The sequence below is a fragment of the Gracilinanus agilis genome, chromosome 3 (genome assembly GCF_016433145.1).
Source record: "Gracilinanus agilis isolate LMUSP501 chromosome 3, AgileGrace, whole genome shotgun sequence".
Taxonomy (NCBI): domain Eukaryota; kingdom Metazoa; phylum Chordata; class Mammalia; order Didelphimorphia; family Didelphidae; genus Gracilinanus; species Gracilinanus agilis.
In genome coordinates, this window is record NC_058132.1 from 228,839,925 (window position 1) to 228,856,086 (window position 16,162).

Sequence of the window (16,162 nt, forward strand, 5' to 3'; positions counted from 1 at the left end):
AAAATAACTTTGTATTGAAGAATTAACAACTGGGATAGGGAAGAACAAGAAAAGACTCCAAAAAGAGGTGATACTTGAACTGAGTTTTGAAGGGAGTTAAGCATTCCAAGAGGTAGCAGTGAGGATAAAGGATATTCCAGATTTGGTGAAATGCTATAGAGGTGAGGGATGAGAAACTGAATATGATGCATGAATACAATAGGCAAGGTTGCCCAGAACTCATGGCGCATGAAGGAGAGATGAATGTATCGATGAATTAATTTCTCTGTATTATCTCTATATATTTTGAGGACATGGTATGAGTGATGTGGCACATACACCACAAAGAGGTATAAGTAGGGGCTAAGAAATAGTGTTTTCAACTCTTTTCCTTAGCTATAGTTGGGTGATGAAGCTAAGACAAACCAGCATAGAGTCCTTTAGCAACTTCTTACCCTCTCCACACTGAACCCTTTATGTAATTATTAGTGGGTACTGTAGGTCTGCCAGATTTTCATTAACCTGGTGAGTTCTTAAAAGCCTGACTCAAAGGAATCCATGTGTAGAAATCTATTTAAACCTAATAAGGTAATTCACTGAAATTAATTGAAAAATTAGAACCAAGATAAGGAAAACTTTAAAACCTTTTGGGGAAAAATATTCAGTTTTTTAAAAAGGCAATGACAAATTAGGCATGAGGGTTTTAATGGAAGTTCGGGGAGCAATGATTCTACTATCTTAGAAGTTCCAGAGACAAATAGTCTTGAAATGGCAAAAAGGTCTAAGTGTGATTTTATTAGACTTGAGATGTGTTTCTAGCTCATGCGATGACCTATAGATTGAGTAGTTCTTAATATTAAAAATGCATACTTAACTATAATAATATTTTTAAAATAACTAAAAAGAAATGAAACAATTCTGTAAGTTAAAAGTAGTGGAGAAAATGGATCTTCTTAACTCCTTTGTGGATGTGGTGGCTTATCAAATTTGAAACATTTAGGGTACTATCAGATACAGTTGGTGGCGGGGTTATTCTTTTCTTTTACTGAACTTTTTTTTCTTTTTCTATCCTTTGTTACAAGGTGAGACTCACAGAGAAGTATTTGGTAATGAAGACAATATAAAAACAAATATAGAATTATTTTTCAAAAAATAAAAAACTAAGAATTTGTTCCTGAAGAAAGACAAGTGCCTTAACATTTGAGCTTTTCCAAGAGGGCAGGGAATGGAACTGAAGATTTAGGGTATGTGTGATTTGACATGATGGAGGTAAAGGCCAAATGGTCTGAATATGAATGGCCATACTCTAAACTTAATCAAAAAAGCGTACTGTGTTATGTAATATCTATTTCTTCTGTTATATTATGCCACTCTGCATTGATATCTAGAAATGGTATAGTTTAAATGGATCCTGGAGACGGAATGCTAAATTTTGGGCTATGATTGTTCAAGCAATTTAAGAGATGTTGAGGCTCAAAGATCATGAACAAATATTGAGTTTGGAAACATCTATGGAGACATGTGAATATGAAATTTTTAGTAGTTAAAATTTTTCTTTTTAACAATTATTTTTTATGGTATTTTTAAATCATGTCAGAAAATGGTAATGCAATTCAAGGCTTGGAAAATTAAATGCAAATATTTCTTCAGGATTTCCACCTGAAAATGAAATCCTAGAAGATTTTTACTGAAATTATCTGAGAAAACTTAAAACCATTTTGGAAATAACATGAAAGAAGCAATTGAAATAATATACAATGGACCAAATATCTTACCTGTTTTAGGAAATAACATCTTGTAAATTAGATATGCTCTTAGTTGAACAATCATGTCTTTTTCTAGTTTAAGATCTTGAACCTTTGAAATACAGTTAGAAATATGCATCTCTCCTATAGTAGTTTTATGTAGTACATACATGATATATATATATATACATATATATGTGATGTATCACATCCTGTTATTTCTGTAGCTGCTTTATTTCCCTTACTCTTCCTAATTCAAATAATTTTAAGGACCTATAACACACAAGTCATTGTGATAAGCAGTATAAGAAAGATGAAAATGATAAGTTATAACTCCTGCTTTTAAAAACTTATACATTCATTTGATCTTTACAAATGAATCCATTTATTTGATATATAAAATGGGCCAACTTCAAAAAACAATTTAACATTTTTATTATAGCTATTTATTATTTAACAGAATGTAACAATTCCAACTTATAAACACATAACTATGATCAATAAGAAAGTTACACTTTGAGGCAAAATTTTAAAAAGCTATAACATTTTGGTGTACTAGGAATATGGCTCATTTGACTTACTATTTTCCTACTTTTAATAACTACTTCAAGGAAAGCTGGCTTTTCCTCTTACACTGCAGACATCTTCTTTCTTTTGAAGATTCTGACTCCTTGGCAACTCATAGATCTAGCAGTCTTAACAGTATAACTTCAAAGCTTTGATCTCATCTTTTCCTGTGGCCAGTTCCTGTCAAATATTGTTGCCTCATTAGAAATTAAACTCTTCTCAAATGACTTTTTCAGAGTCACCCGGTAGTAAGTGTCTGATCTTAAAACAAGAAAAGTTAGCTTTGACACCGTTTATTTTGATCAAGGCCATCATTAGGTGTGCCACTTTAATGAAGACACTTTTATCACATAGATGTCAGCTCAAGTACTGCTAATAAAAACAAATATTTTCAATTCTTCTTTAATTAGCAGAATCAAGAATTAAAAAGGAACTTCACAGAATATGGCCTGGGATTCTGCTCTGAGTATAGTCTTGCTTCAAGGAAAACATACACACATACATATACAGACACACATGCACACATATGGAGCTCTAAGAGATATCTTCTTGTTCTTTGGATTTTTTTTTTGTTCTATCCTGCAAGAACTAAAGGAACTTCCTGAAAATTGAATGGAACACTAGGAAAATCTATTCTTTTGTAAACTTCCTCAGAAGGAAAATAATTGTGGAAAATGTTTTATATCTCCACATTCCCTGTCAACCATTAAATGAATGAATTTTTCAACAGAATTTACTTAAAAACATTTATTTGCAGCAAAATCAAACATACAATTGAGATTACAAAGAAATACAGTTTCAACCAAATTTTTCATTAAAAATGCACTGCTGAATTAAGCATTTTTGAACTGAATGACCAGTTAAGTATTATTTAATCATGCCATTTCCATACGTGATTACCATTAAAAAATCAGTAAAGAAAAAGTCCGTTAAGTGTGCAAATATTATCTTAGTACTGTGTTACCATTGATAGTAAATGGCCACTAAATATATGCCTATTACATAAAGCTTTTTAAAGTACAATAAAAATACAAATTCTATCTGTTAAAAAAGCCATTGAGATATGGCTACTAAACATCCTCATTATACAAATTCCAAAATACTATATGACAAACAAAATTATAAAGACTTTTCTTTATGAAACATATACTACTCTGGAATTAGTGATACATGTGAACATAAAGTAGAAAAGATAAACTCATATACACCTTAAGACATGTTCCATGAACATAGTTGATATTTTCCCAGCTTATCTAGGCTACAGAAGAAAAACGAATGTTCATGAATCCATAAAGAAAACCTCTTTTTGTGAGGAGGACTTCTACATATCCATCTATTTCTAAAATGTCAAATCTTTAAGTTCTTTTTCTAGTAAAGTAGTGTCAGGAGAAACCCAATAAGATTTGCTTTTAGGGTACACATTATTAGCATTAAAATGAATTTTAAGCATGTTATATGTTGAGGAAGCCTGTATAATAAAAATACTTTCAATGAACAAAATAATAACTGAATCAAAACAAAATTAAATAAAATGTTTATTGCTCATGTTAATGATTAATGGAATACAAGTAGCCAAGTCATTTACACTCTAACCTTAGCAGAAACTTAATTTGTATGTCTACAAAGGATGGACTTATATTTTAGGAAAATCAAGTTAAAATGAAATTTGGTCATATCATAGTATTAATAATGATTTTTTCACTTAGTCATGCTGAATGGTTGTCATAAATGCTAAAATACCAATATTAATTGCAGCATCTCAAAATAAGCATTTGAGATTTGATTCAATTCAACAAATACTTATAAAAATGCCTATGACATGCAAGGCACTGTTCTAGGCACTGAATGTAATACTAATATCAGGGGAAAATATTCCATTAAAACACAGACTACTTTGATGGAGAAAAATGCTTTTTTAAAGTAAATACAGGTATGATATGTTGTAAATATATGCAGAATCTATGTTCAAATATATTTCTCTGTACTATCAAATTAGAAAGGTATATATGCTTTGTTATATAACTAACTGCTATCATCCGCAAGAAGATGGCCTTGAAATGTCTTTTCTATATTTTCTTAGATGGTGCAAATTTTATTTTAAGATTAAAAAGAAATGTATAGCAAACAATTGAATATAATAATTGGAATTACGTGGCATCTATGTTTGCTGTTGTATATTCTAAATACATTCAATTTTGTTATCTTTTTTATTTCTATTCACTAATCATTTTGCCAGTCTGAAAGTTAGTGACCTGAGGTCATTATTTTTAAAATGTAAAATTCTCCAGTGATATGAAAAGCAACTAATAGACACAATGATGTATAAGGCTCATGATTTATAAAAATTTCATAGGCTTAATATGCAGAATAATCAGTTATAACTACATGATGCCATCGAAGCTAACTGAAAGTAGGAACTTCTTCTTTTGGGCTCTCATAGCACCAAATAATCATTTTGCTGTCTCCCAGTGAACTGACTAGCACGTATATCATTTAGACATAGTCATAGTTACATTTTTCAAATGTCTAGCCAAGTCTTGCCCTTTCAGTTAGACAGTTTTTTCCCCAAAATACTAGGAAGAAAGGATTAAGTTCGAGTTGAGTAGAATACAATAATATCCTAGTGGACTGAAAAAAGGTAATGTAGCTTTGTAGCTTTCAAAAGTACTTCTAACTTATGATGAAGAATTAGGAGACTCTCTTCTTTAGTAATATAAATTGATCTCCAACAGAAACAGAAAGGAACATAATGGTGTAACTTAATGAACAGCTCACATGCAGATGTGGCTTTTTTTTTTTTACAGTTTTACAGGTCAACACTGAACCTGTGTTGAAGTCTTACTGAAGCATATTTCACAGAAGTTAACATGTCTAAAAACAAAAATTTTTGGCACATGGATAATACCTGTAATACACATCATAATAATAATGATAAAACGAAATGTCATACAAGAGTCAGGATCTCTTGTTCTTGGCATCAGCACCTACTATCTAATGGATCGAGACAAAATACCGTGCCTTCAAGAGTTAGTCCCATTTTGAACCCCTCCTGTAAAACAGAATGTGATCATTAAAGTAGGAAATGCCATTGGGAAAACTTGGTATATAAGAGAAGTTAATATGTCAAACATGAAAAAATCTCCAGGCAAAATACTATATTTGTAACAAATGATGGATACTGTTATTTTTATTTATACTTTAGTCCTTAGAAGTTTGGTTATGTTTTTAATTTTTTTAAATATGTATATTCTAATTTGTGTATGTTCAAAATTACTTTGTCATTAATTTACATATTAGATAAAAGCAAATATAAACCTTGAAGTCTATAACTTTGAAATATTTAAAGGGTGTCCCCAAAGTTCTAGTTCAGTTTTTAATTCTAATTGTTTAAATTGTTCAGTTTTAAACTACTGAAACTTAAAACTGAACAAAAATTTTAGGACTTTCTGTATACTGAGCAGTCAAGATTCTTATTTAAAGACATAAATGGTAAGTGTCTACCATGGCGTTTCTCTGTCCAAGAACCTAATTCCTATTGCCTGCTACTTCTCAACTGCAAGAATTCATCTGGCTTTCAAGGTCCAGAGAGTCTAAAGTAAGCTCTTTGAGGGCAGGAACTATTTTTTCTTTTAATATTTGTTCTTGTATAGCTAGCCCCTAGCATGATATCTTGCATATTATAGCCATTTAATGTACTTTTATTGATTTTAATTGAATGTCTTTGGATATTGATAATCTTCAAGTCCATAGTAGTAGCTGCAGAATGATGCTAGTAGGGATTGGAGACTAGATATTTCCTCCATAAATTTCCAACACGATTGTCCAAGATATGGAATGATATGTCCTTCCTAGGATCAGAAGCAGTAGTTGTACCCTGGCTTTCCAAGGGACTTTCTCCACGTTTCTCAGCTATGCTTTCTTGATCCAGATGGCAGCCCTCTTCTTCAAGGTTTAAGGTTACTATTTCCACAACTTAACCCATCTCCAGCCCCTCACAGACTAAGATTTCCCTTTCTTACTCTGGTTTTTATTACTCATCGGGAATACATCTTTGCCTTGCTTCAGATCTGTCCCCATTCTCTTACAAGTTTCCCTCTGCACATGTAAAGGTCAGATCTTCAAGGGCAGTAGTAATTGGAAGAGTATTCCTTGGAACTCTCAGCAATGTACCTGCCCTTGTTTCCAGAACAATTTTTCTGAACCTTAGACCTTTCCTAGTTTTAACATTTCTTCTCCATCTCTACATATACAAGTCTATGCTCAATGCAGTAAGAAGAAAAGGAGCTAACCAAGCCCTTAATTTGGCAGAGAGGTGGGCATAGATTTAAGAATAATTTGTGCATGGTTGGGGTCAAGGTAGTCTGTGAACTACTTTTTTGTCAATGGCAAGACAGCCCTGGCTCCATATTGTATAAAACTCAAAAGGTCAAAGAAAACTTACATGTTAGTGAGGGGGTTGGTAGTATAATGAGTTAGAAAAATTATTCCTGTAAAGGAATGATCCAGAGGTTGATTTTTTCCCCTTTTAATGTAATGCCTTAAAAGTATTATGAAATATTTGAATTGGAAAGGATTTTAGAGATTATCTAGTTAAATATTCTCTATTTTTTTATATGAAAGAACTAAGGACCTAAAGGGTTAAAGTGAATTGAGACAGGTAAATCAAATAATTAGTGATAGAGCTAGAATCCTAGATCTCCCAATTCCCAGGTCAGAGTTTTTTCAGTGATCATAGGATTTTATTAAGATCTCTCAAAAAAGTATGGTCTTAGCTGTAAACTGTTTATTTTATTTTTTCAATCCTGTTGGTATCTCATGTTTTCCATTAAGTCATCTGTACTCAGTTTAAACATTCAAATGTCCTTAATATATTATGAACTTTTAAATAGGATGTATCAACTTAAATCAAATTATTAATGTGTGATCTTTATAGTTTCCTTTTCATTAAAAAAAGTAAAATGTGGAAATTATTTGCTTAGGATATTTCAGCACTGAAAAAAGCATTTCCATTTGAAGAGTGAAAGGTAACAATTCAACAAAAAAAGCAAAAAATACCTTATTACAGTAACTTCATTTTTTATATTAAGGATTATTATTTTGCAATTGATTTTCATCAATTGCAATTTTATATCTATATAAAAATTTAATCTGGTGCTGCCAATATCTGTGAGACCCATGTGAAAGCTATATACCCAAATCCTTTCCCCTTTAAGAGATTTTCCTTTCCAGGTGGATATCTTAGGAAGTTTATATGTATAGAAAATACACCGGTAATAAAGAATATAATGCAAAATTTCAGTGAATATGGCCAAAAGTAAAGCATAGAATCCAGCCAGATTACTAAAACATCCAATTACCACAGGTACTTATCTAAGGAAGGGACCCCATGAGATGATCTACTTCAAATTTCTCACTTTATATGTGACAAAATTATCGCTAAAGGAGCTTAAATGATTTGATCAATGTTACAAAGGCAGCAGAACTACCCAAAGTTTCTACCTCCAAATGCAGCATCTTTTTTACTATGCTAGTAAAAATATGGTTTCTTCAAATTAAATTATATTGTAGAAATGCTTATGAAATAACACTGTCTTTGGGTATCTTAACATAATGCCTATGATGATGATTGTTTGAGATCATATGTGCCACCCCAAGAAATGGACTTTCAACGGAGTATGTTAGAGTTAAAATGCTATATTATGGTTCACATTATACTTCTAAGGAATTTTTCTTTTTTCCTAAAGACTATATTTTAAAAATCTAGTCTGCTTCTCTGACCTTAGTATTTATGACTTTATCCAGTTTCATGCCTTCTATAGACTGTATTTAGTACTCTCCAACCTTGACTTCATTTTCCCAAATTACTTTCATGCTTGATTAGGCCACTGCTATCTGCAAGACTAGTATTACAGCTTTAAAATTCTACAAGCAATAAGTCATATTTTCTGAAAGTTCTGAAGGAAACTATTTATTATACTTATAATACAAAAATTATCTAGTAATATTACTATTATAAAGATAATTCAAAGGTTCTTGTCCACCTAGGACACAAATCATTCTCCTTGATATCTAGGAGAGTGTCCTCATTACCAAGGTTCAAAGAACACTTGTTACCTAATGAAAAGTATATTTTACCATATAGTGAACCTACATGTATGTATATTTCAGAAATATTTGGCCAATACTTAGAAAAGATGACCAAAATATCAAAAAGGAATATGTTTTAGTGATTTTTAGGAAAATTACTATTTTTAAGGAGGATGTCAAACATCAAATTAGCTACTGGTAACTTATTTATAAGTTATCTATGTTTGTGTCAGTTCTTCTGGAAAGGCTTCATGTTCCTTTTCTGGCCAAGGTCATTTAAGATAGATCTTGAATTAACCCAATGGTAAAAACATTTATTACTATAGTTGACCTAAAAATAGTATTCATCAATGTCCTAGTACCACATTAGAAAAACAATTTAGAATAACAATAAATTTGGAAAGAAATTCCTTGAAGACTATTTTACAAATGATCATATGTTCTACCCCACCAGGAGTTCCAGAATATAATGGCTTCCTTAGGTCCTTTTTCCATGTAATTTCTAGGGTGTTGTGTCCTAATCATCAAAAAATAAATGACTACAAAACTCATTAGCTTTCTCTCCTCTAAACTAAATTGAGAGACAACAAGTCACTGTGGTTATATATTGCCTAAGATGTACAGGTTAATTTATGTCTAACTTGCATACAAAGAGGTTTTTTTGATGCAATACCACAGTCATGGAATTATCCATAAAAATTTACTTCTTCCCAATGTTGATAATATTAGGCTGGATATATTAAGGGTGGGGTTGAAATCATCCCATCCCATTTAGTGCTCATACATTTATCAGAGGAGAACACCTTAATTACATACTTTTATAAGGAAGAGGATTTTAGCCTGTCAGGTCTACAAGGGAGAGTGCCAGGGGGATAAAGATTCTGGAATGTTGTAAGTAAGTGAGTTCAGGCAGTTAACTAGGGTTTTGAGCTGTTTTTCTCTAGTTTGGCCTAGAGAAGACTGGCTACTTTCCTTGGTGTCTGAACTACTTTAATCTCCCATCCCACCTGCTTACCTGCTACTTGCTGTGATCTACTAAGTTCCTGTTGTGATCCTGAGACTTTTGGACCAGCTGTCTATAAGATCAGGTCTGGAGTTCTTGTAGATCCAAGATCTTTCCCTGGGCCCAGATAACCTCTATTACCATCAACAGAGGGGTTTGGTTTAGTGCAGCATTAGCTAGAGTAAGACTGGGGATTTTTTAGATCAGAGAGGCTAGGCTCAGTGTAGGAAATTACTTTGAAGACTTACCGTGAGGGAACAACTTTAGATCTGGGGAGAGGTGTAGGTAGTTGATATCAGTTTAGGATTATCCAAATTCCCTTTCCACCTTTCCTTATTATAATAAATTCAACATCTATCCCTGTGATTGAGTGGTCTGTGTGTGTTACCCGTTAAATGTTCTGATACTGGCCTATATTAACCACCTAGTCCCATCCCCTAAAATCACCCTCTTACAATACTAGGCATGAAGTTTTATCTCTATAGGTATGAAAGGAAGTCTGTTTGACCTGACTGAGGTCACTCCTACTATAGGCTTTATAAAAACCATTAAGGAAGTTGAGACCAAGAGTTTATAATGTCTGGCAATGAGAGGAGAGAACCCTACTTCTGAAAAGGAAAGAGGGTAGGATTTTAGCTTTTGTCTAGGTCCCTTAAGTCTCCCTGAACTCCCTTGGCTGAGGAAGGATCTCATGGACTTTGAGAATTGTAGGATTTAGGCTTTTTCCTACTGGTGATCTCATCATAACAGTGTTCAGAGAACCTACAGTGACTGTCTCTGAACTAGGAACCCTGAGGAGGAAGGAAAACTTCAAAAGACTACACAAAGGGTCAAATAAATAAACTAAAGCATACCTAAGGGGCAATTCTTGAGCACCCACAAAGGGAAGAAAAGGACTTCCAGCAAATAGGAATTGTGAATTACCCCTTTGCCCCTTGATCTTCCTAAGTTTGAATCCAACATTCTCCTAAAATCTGTATGTACTTTCAGTAAAGTACATCACACACTTTTGGGGAAGGACCCTTGTATCAACTGTTCTTACTATATAATCTTAGTAAATATTACTTTCTGGAAGTCAATTAAATATTATTTACTTACTTTAGAATCTTAGTCAATATTCCTTTCTAAAGGAGAATTAAGTCTGGCAATTGATATTAACTGATTCTCATTTCATGATTGCAAGTGCCACAGTCGGGACTCATAAACTATAGGATTGGAAGATTCAACCAACCTATTCAGGCTACATTAGAACTAATGGCTAAACTCTGAGGGACCTGACTCTTCTATGAGATTAGAAATTGAGATACTAGTTCCAGAGCATGTGAGATACTCAAAAGGTAAACTGGCTTTGAGGTAGGATTTTGAAGCATAAAATACCCCAGATACCTGCAGATCAGAGGTAGAAAAATACATTGAAAGAACTTAGGAGTCAACTTTAAAAGAGATTTGGACCTATCACTGTTTTAAATGTTTAACTTCAAATGTAGTATACAAGCTAAGTTTTTCAATTTAATTGCTAACACAGTGTTTCCAGCAAAAGACATACTCATGTAAACAATTGCTCTCAAAAATTTTTCACAAATTACAAATTTTTAAAATCTTACTCCTTTAACAAAGTCAATGCATTGCAATTGAACTTTTAAAAGAAGTTTTACCTTTATGTCCATAAAATAATTAAAATTTTTCACTCTGGGATTTGTGAGACATATTTTGTGGATAATGTGCTTTGTAAAAAGTTAATTAATTTCCCTTTGTTATTTTGAGAAAATTATCTTACAAATAAATAGTGTTATTCTTATTTACAGAAACATATTATATAATGAAGGAATTATTTATTTTAACAAAACTATCCATAAATATTCACATAGAGGATTTGTGATCAAACATTTTGTCCAAGTGTGTTTATTTTAACATGATTCTTTTTCTTTTTATTTCCTTTTTTATATGATCATAATATATTGGCTTCAGAGTACACAATCTAAATTCAATTTCTTTGGAATTCAATGGACTTGGGAGGCACAGTTTTTTGGACAAGAGCAATGTGTGAATTTCTTTTGCTTGACTATACGTATTTGTAAGGAATATTTTGTTTTCTTTTTTGTGGAAAGGGAAGATAGGAGAGAGAAAAATTTTTGTTAATTTAAGACAATAAATTTTTGGGCAAGGTATCAGATTTGATCTTGGGCTATGTTGCCTACAGATTGTATTTTACTTCTGGATTCTAAAGAAGAAACTTCTGTGGTAGAGAGGTTAGGGGAAAGAAAAGAACTAGAATTGAAAAAGGAGAAAGAAAATTTGAAGATGAATTGGAAGGCATCTAAATCATGGAGAAAGCCAAAGAGGAAAATGGATATGAATAATTTTAAGGAGGACTTAGGTAAAAGTTTAGAGGTAACAGTCCCTTGAAGAGATGAAGGAAAAAGACAGTCTAAAGGAGGTTTAAGTCAGAAGGGAAAAGGTTGAGGATAGAAACAAAGGAAAAGGAAGTAAACTAAAGAGTAGTTGGTAAGGCTAGGAAAGTAATAAATGCTAAGGTAAATGTTGGTAAAAGGTTAGTAATGGAAAATAATAGAAACCAAGTATGGTCATCAAATTGTTAATCATTCATAAAGAAAGAGTCAAGAGTGAGGCAATATCCCCAACAAGAGGTTTCAAGGAATGAAATAAGGATCTCACTTCTAGTAGATAGAGAACACAGAGGAAAATTTTAGTGACTCTGGATGTGTGTGATTTTTGTACTTCTTCCATGGCCAAGTGACTTCTGTCTATGTTCTCACAGTGCTGCCTAGTCTCTCTCCAAGTAGATAAAGAACAGATTTAAGGAAGTGTCTGTCCATACTCAAAGATATTTGGTTCAATGAAAAAGACTTGAAAGAACAAGAAAACAAAAAAATGGAAACGAAGTAACACAATCTAAAGAGGGAGAAAGGAATACTGAATTGTGTTAGACTGTAGAGTTATAGAATCACTGGAAAGGAAAACACAAGAAGAGCTTCTCCTATTAGAGGTAAGAAACAAGCTTGAGGCCATTTTAGAAGAGGACAGAGTAGGATGCTCAGGAAGAAGAAGCTACTAGCTCTTCAAGAAATGATAAAGCAGGTCCATAGATGCATTAGGTAAGAAGTCATATCTAGCAAGAGGAAGAGGAAGAAGATAAAAGTACTGGTTATTAGTCGTTATCTAATGGGGAATATTTGTTGACCTAATATTATCAGAGTTAAATTGTTTTGGTTTTTATCCGGAGAATATATACAAAAGAACTTCCCTTGCAAACTACATGACTAAAACCACATCTTGTTTTCATGTGCATACATTATATGGCCAAAAGGATTCTGGGCAACATTGTCAATATTATTCTTAATGGAAGAACAAAAGAGCAAAAATGGTGTTTTCAACTTTCCTATCCATCAAAGGCAAAAAGTTGAAGATTTGGGTTATAAATAAACAATTAAAATGCATTATCAGAATTTATTAAATTAACTTATCTTATATATTTGCATATGTAAAATAATAATTTATTATCTAAACAATATCATCTGATTCAGACTTTTTGAGCAAGAAGAGAAAGGAAACAGACTCAAGGAAATGTCTTTCCATATTCCAGGATATTAGGGGCAATGAAAAGTTCTTTAAAAAAAAAAAGAAATGTTTTGATGTGGAAAGGAGAAGTAAGAAGATCCAAAGAGGGAGAAAGCTTAAAATATAATTATGGAAGATTTTTGCCTGAAAATAGAGTGCATCTAATATGAATCTGATAAGATTGCATTTGTCCAAAGTCTTCCAAATATAATCAATATAATGCTTTAAACTGAAAAAGAAAGGAGGTAAGATAAAATTGCGTTTCTATACTGACCAAGCAAGACATCATAAATAGTAGTTTCAAAATAATAGGATGAATAGACCCTGAGATATGCAGTAGTTAATGAAAGTCATGAATTGAAGTCCATTTAGAAAAACAAAAAATAGCTACAAATGAATACCAAAGAAAACAACAAGAACAGTTTTTTTTAAAGAAAAAGAATAAAAAAGATAGGAAAATGGTTCTGAGTGTAAAGAGGGTAGTGACTACTCTATTATTACTTTGAATTTGTTTTCTCTAACAAGTACAAAAACTTTTGGATAGCAAAGGATAGAATAAAAGTAGTTAAGAGTGAGATAAGGAAGCATATATTTATGAGGACAATTAGCTGCCCTTGATCAGTTGAACTAGGCTGAATGAACTACAACATTATGATGTAAAAAACAAAACAAAATAATATAAAAAAAAGAAAGATATTGCTGTAGCGCTATTGGTGAGTGATGAAAGACCATCAATCACAGGTGGAGAACCATAAGCCTGGAGAAGTGCAAATATTTTCTCACTCTTCAAAAAAAGGGAAGAGAATGATATCAGAGAAGTATACATCAGTGCATTTAATGTTGATTGCTGGCAAAATTCTGGATCATATTATTAATGAGATGATTAGAGGGCATCGAGAAAAGGAAATAATCATCCTAAAGGGCCAACTGTAGTTTCATCAAAAACAAGTCATTTGTGACTACCCTTAATTCATTTTTAACATAGTTACTAAACCAACTTCATCCAGCTTTTAGTAAAGAGTTTGAAAAATATCTCTCACAATATTTGTTGTTATTATTCTTATTGTGTTGCAAAAAACCCTTCAAATAAATGACCTCTGAAATGAAATCATTTAAATAAACAATAAGAAATAATTTTAAAAGCCTATAAAAGTTTTCTGATGAGGTTGTAGGAATGCTTAGTTTGTTTCTGAAGTAGAACAACTATACATTGTTCATCTGATGAAGACAAGTAAGATGTGAGCCTGGAATGAAGTCATGTTATTTGCATTTTGAAAGTTCTGAAATCCAATAGATAAATCAGTTCATGAACAAAGGAGGCTCAAAGTTGACTTAATCAAGTGCTTTGTTTTGAGTGAAAAATCTTGGGAGAAGCTTATGCTGCCCAGTTGTTGTTTCTCCAAATTGGGCAACTTCTTGAAAACCACCAACGTTCATCTGCACATTCCTTTGGAATGCTGTTACTAAAGCATTTACTATAAATTATGCATCTGTGAAGCACAGATAGGTACAAATCTACAAGTTCACAATGGGTAGAAGATATATGAGTGTTTTCTCAATTTATTCTAATATTTATCTCTGACTATTGACATAATGTGTTATTTTCTTTCTTGAGAATAAAAATTTTAAAAAGTACAACTGAGTTATAGTTAACCTAGGTCAGATCTCTGCCACCTAAGTAATTATTCTTTGTCTTCAGAGTTTCCTAATTTTCAGCCAGTTTAAAAAACAAAATTACTATATCTGACTTCAAAAAAATAAATAAACTATCTTGAAAATTGATAATATACCATTCTTATTTTTGGATATGAATTTTATACTGACTCCAAATTCAAATTATTCAGTTTATTTTCTAGATATTCTTCTATGAATAAATAAAAAACAGACATCTCCTTAAGCTTGTAAGCATGCAGTGCTCACAAAATTTATTATGCTGCCTCAGGTTTAAACAAACAAAAAAAGTATTTGCAAGGAAAGAAAAAAGAATAGTTAATTAGTAAGCACAATGGTTAAATAAAGCTACTAACAATAAAATCATCACAAACTTTAGATTAGCCAAAAGGTTACTGTTCTCAACTGAACAGAAGCCTGTGATAATAGGTGTAAATAATACAGGAGAAGTCAGGCAATATAATAATAGCTGAGTCATTGAGAGAAAATTTCATTTAAAGTAGTTAACACAAGCAGATAGGTGGAATAGGTCATAAAATTCAGAAACATTTGAATGGAACAGCAGTTGAAATATTTCAAAGTCAGCTACAGCATGCAAATGTTAAAATTTAGGTTGCAAAAAGCTGTTGTGAAATGATTATGGAAATTATATACCAACCATCTCTGGCGCTACCCCCCATGAAAGCACAAGAAGATAAAAAAGACATTAAGAAAGCATTAGAAGCAATCAAAATAGTGCAATGTAAATGCATTGATTTGCATAGCAAATAATTCTAATAGTTATCAAATGATTTAAATACTACAATTGAAATTTTGCTATAAAAATACCAGTCATACTATAGCTTCCAGAAACATATAACAAAGACAATTCTAAAGAAACTTGGAAAATAAGTCTAAAGAATAAGTCTAGACTAAGGATAAGATCTTCTCTTCCTAATCAGAAGTGTACTCTATCCATTATTTTGGGACTAAAACATTTCATTTTATAGGGAATCTTTAGGGTAGATACATAGACATGGTGACCTACACCTACCTTACACACACAAGAAATGTACCTAGAGTTAATGTCCTTTCTTTGCTTACCAGTATTCTACACATGTATACAAAAGTCAATAAGCAAAATGAATTTTTAGTTTCTGTCAAATATATTTTACTATTAATGCATGTTTTACTTGTTATCTACTCTCATTAGACTTCCTGTATATTTTAAGTTATGGTGATAGAAACATTTGGGGTCAAGTCTTTGAAATAAAATATTTTAAAGGAATATTCAAATTCATCTTAATGAACCAATCTCATCTTTGCATTAAATGATCTTAAAACCAACAGCAATAAGGGATGAGTTGAAAAATTAATGGATAATTAATTGATTTTTCTAGGCTGGCCAACTGTTTCTTTAAATAAAGATTTTTATACTTTTAGACTTCTTTCAATTTGTAGCATAAATCAGAATTATGAAAAAAAAGTAAAGGAGATACAAGAGAGGGTACTCCTTATCCAGCTACTCTTTGGATTACTACTTTTCCTACAA

General features: G+C 31.9%; 1 protein-coding gene across 4 annotated transcripts in view; it reads right to left on the reverse strand.

The window, feature by feature from the left end:
* Positions 1-3,023: 3,023 nt before the first annotated feature.
* The window catches only part of GULP1 (GULP PTB domain containing engulfment adaptor 1), a 154,703-nt gene continuing 141,564 nt past the window's right edge, over positions 3,024-16,162 (reverse strand). For 3 of the 4 annotated variants that reach the window (XM_044669716.1, XM_044669714.1, XM_044669711.1), the window contains one exon: positions 3,024-5,340. In XM_044669716.1, coding sequence (XP_044525651.1) covers positions 5,269-5,340 — 72 coding nt within the window. In that variant the 3' untranslated portion in view covers positions 3,024-5,268. The remainder of the gene's footprint in view (positions 5,341-16,162) is intronic. The other variant, XM_044669715.1, reaches the window with a different exon arrangement.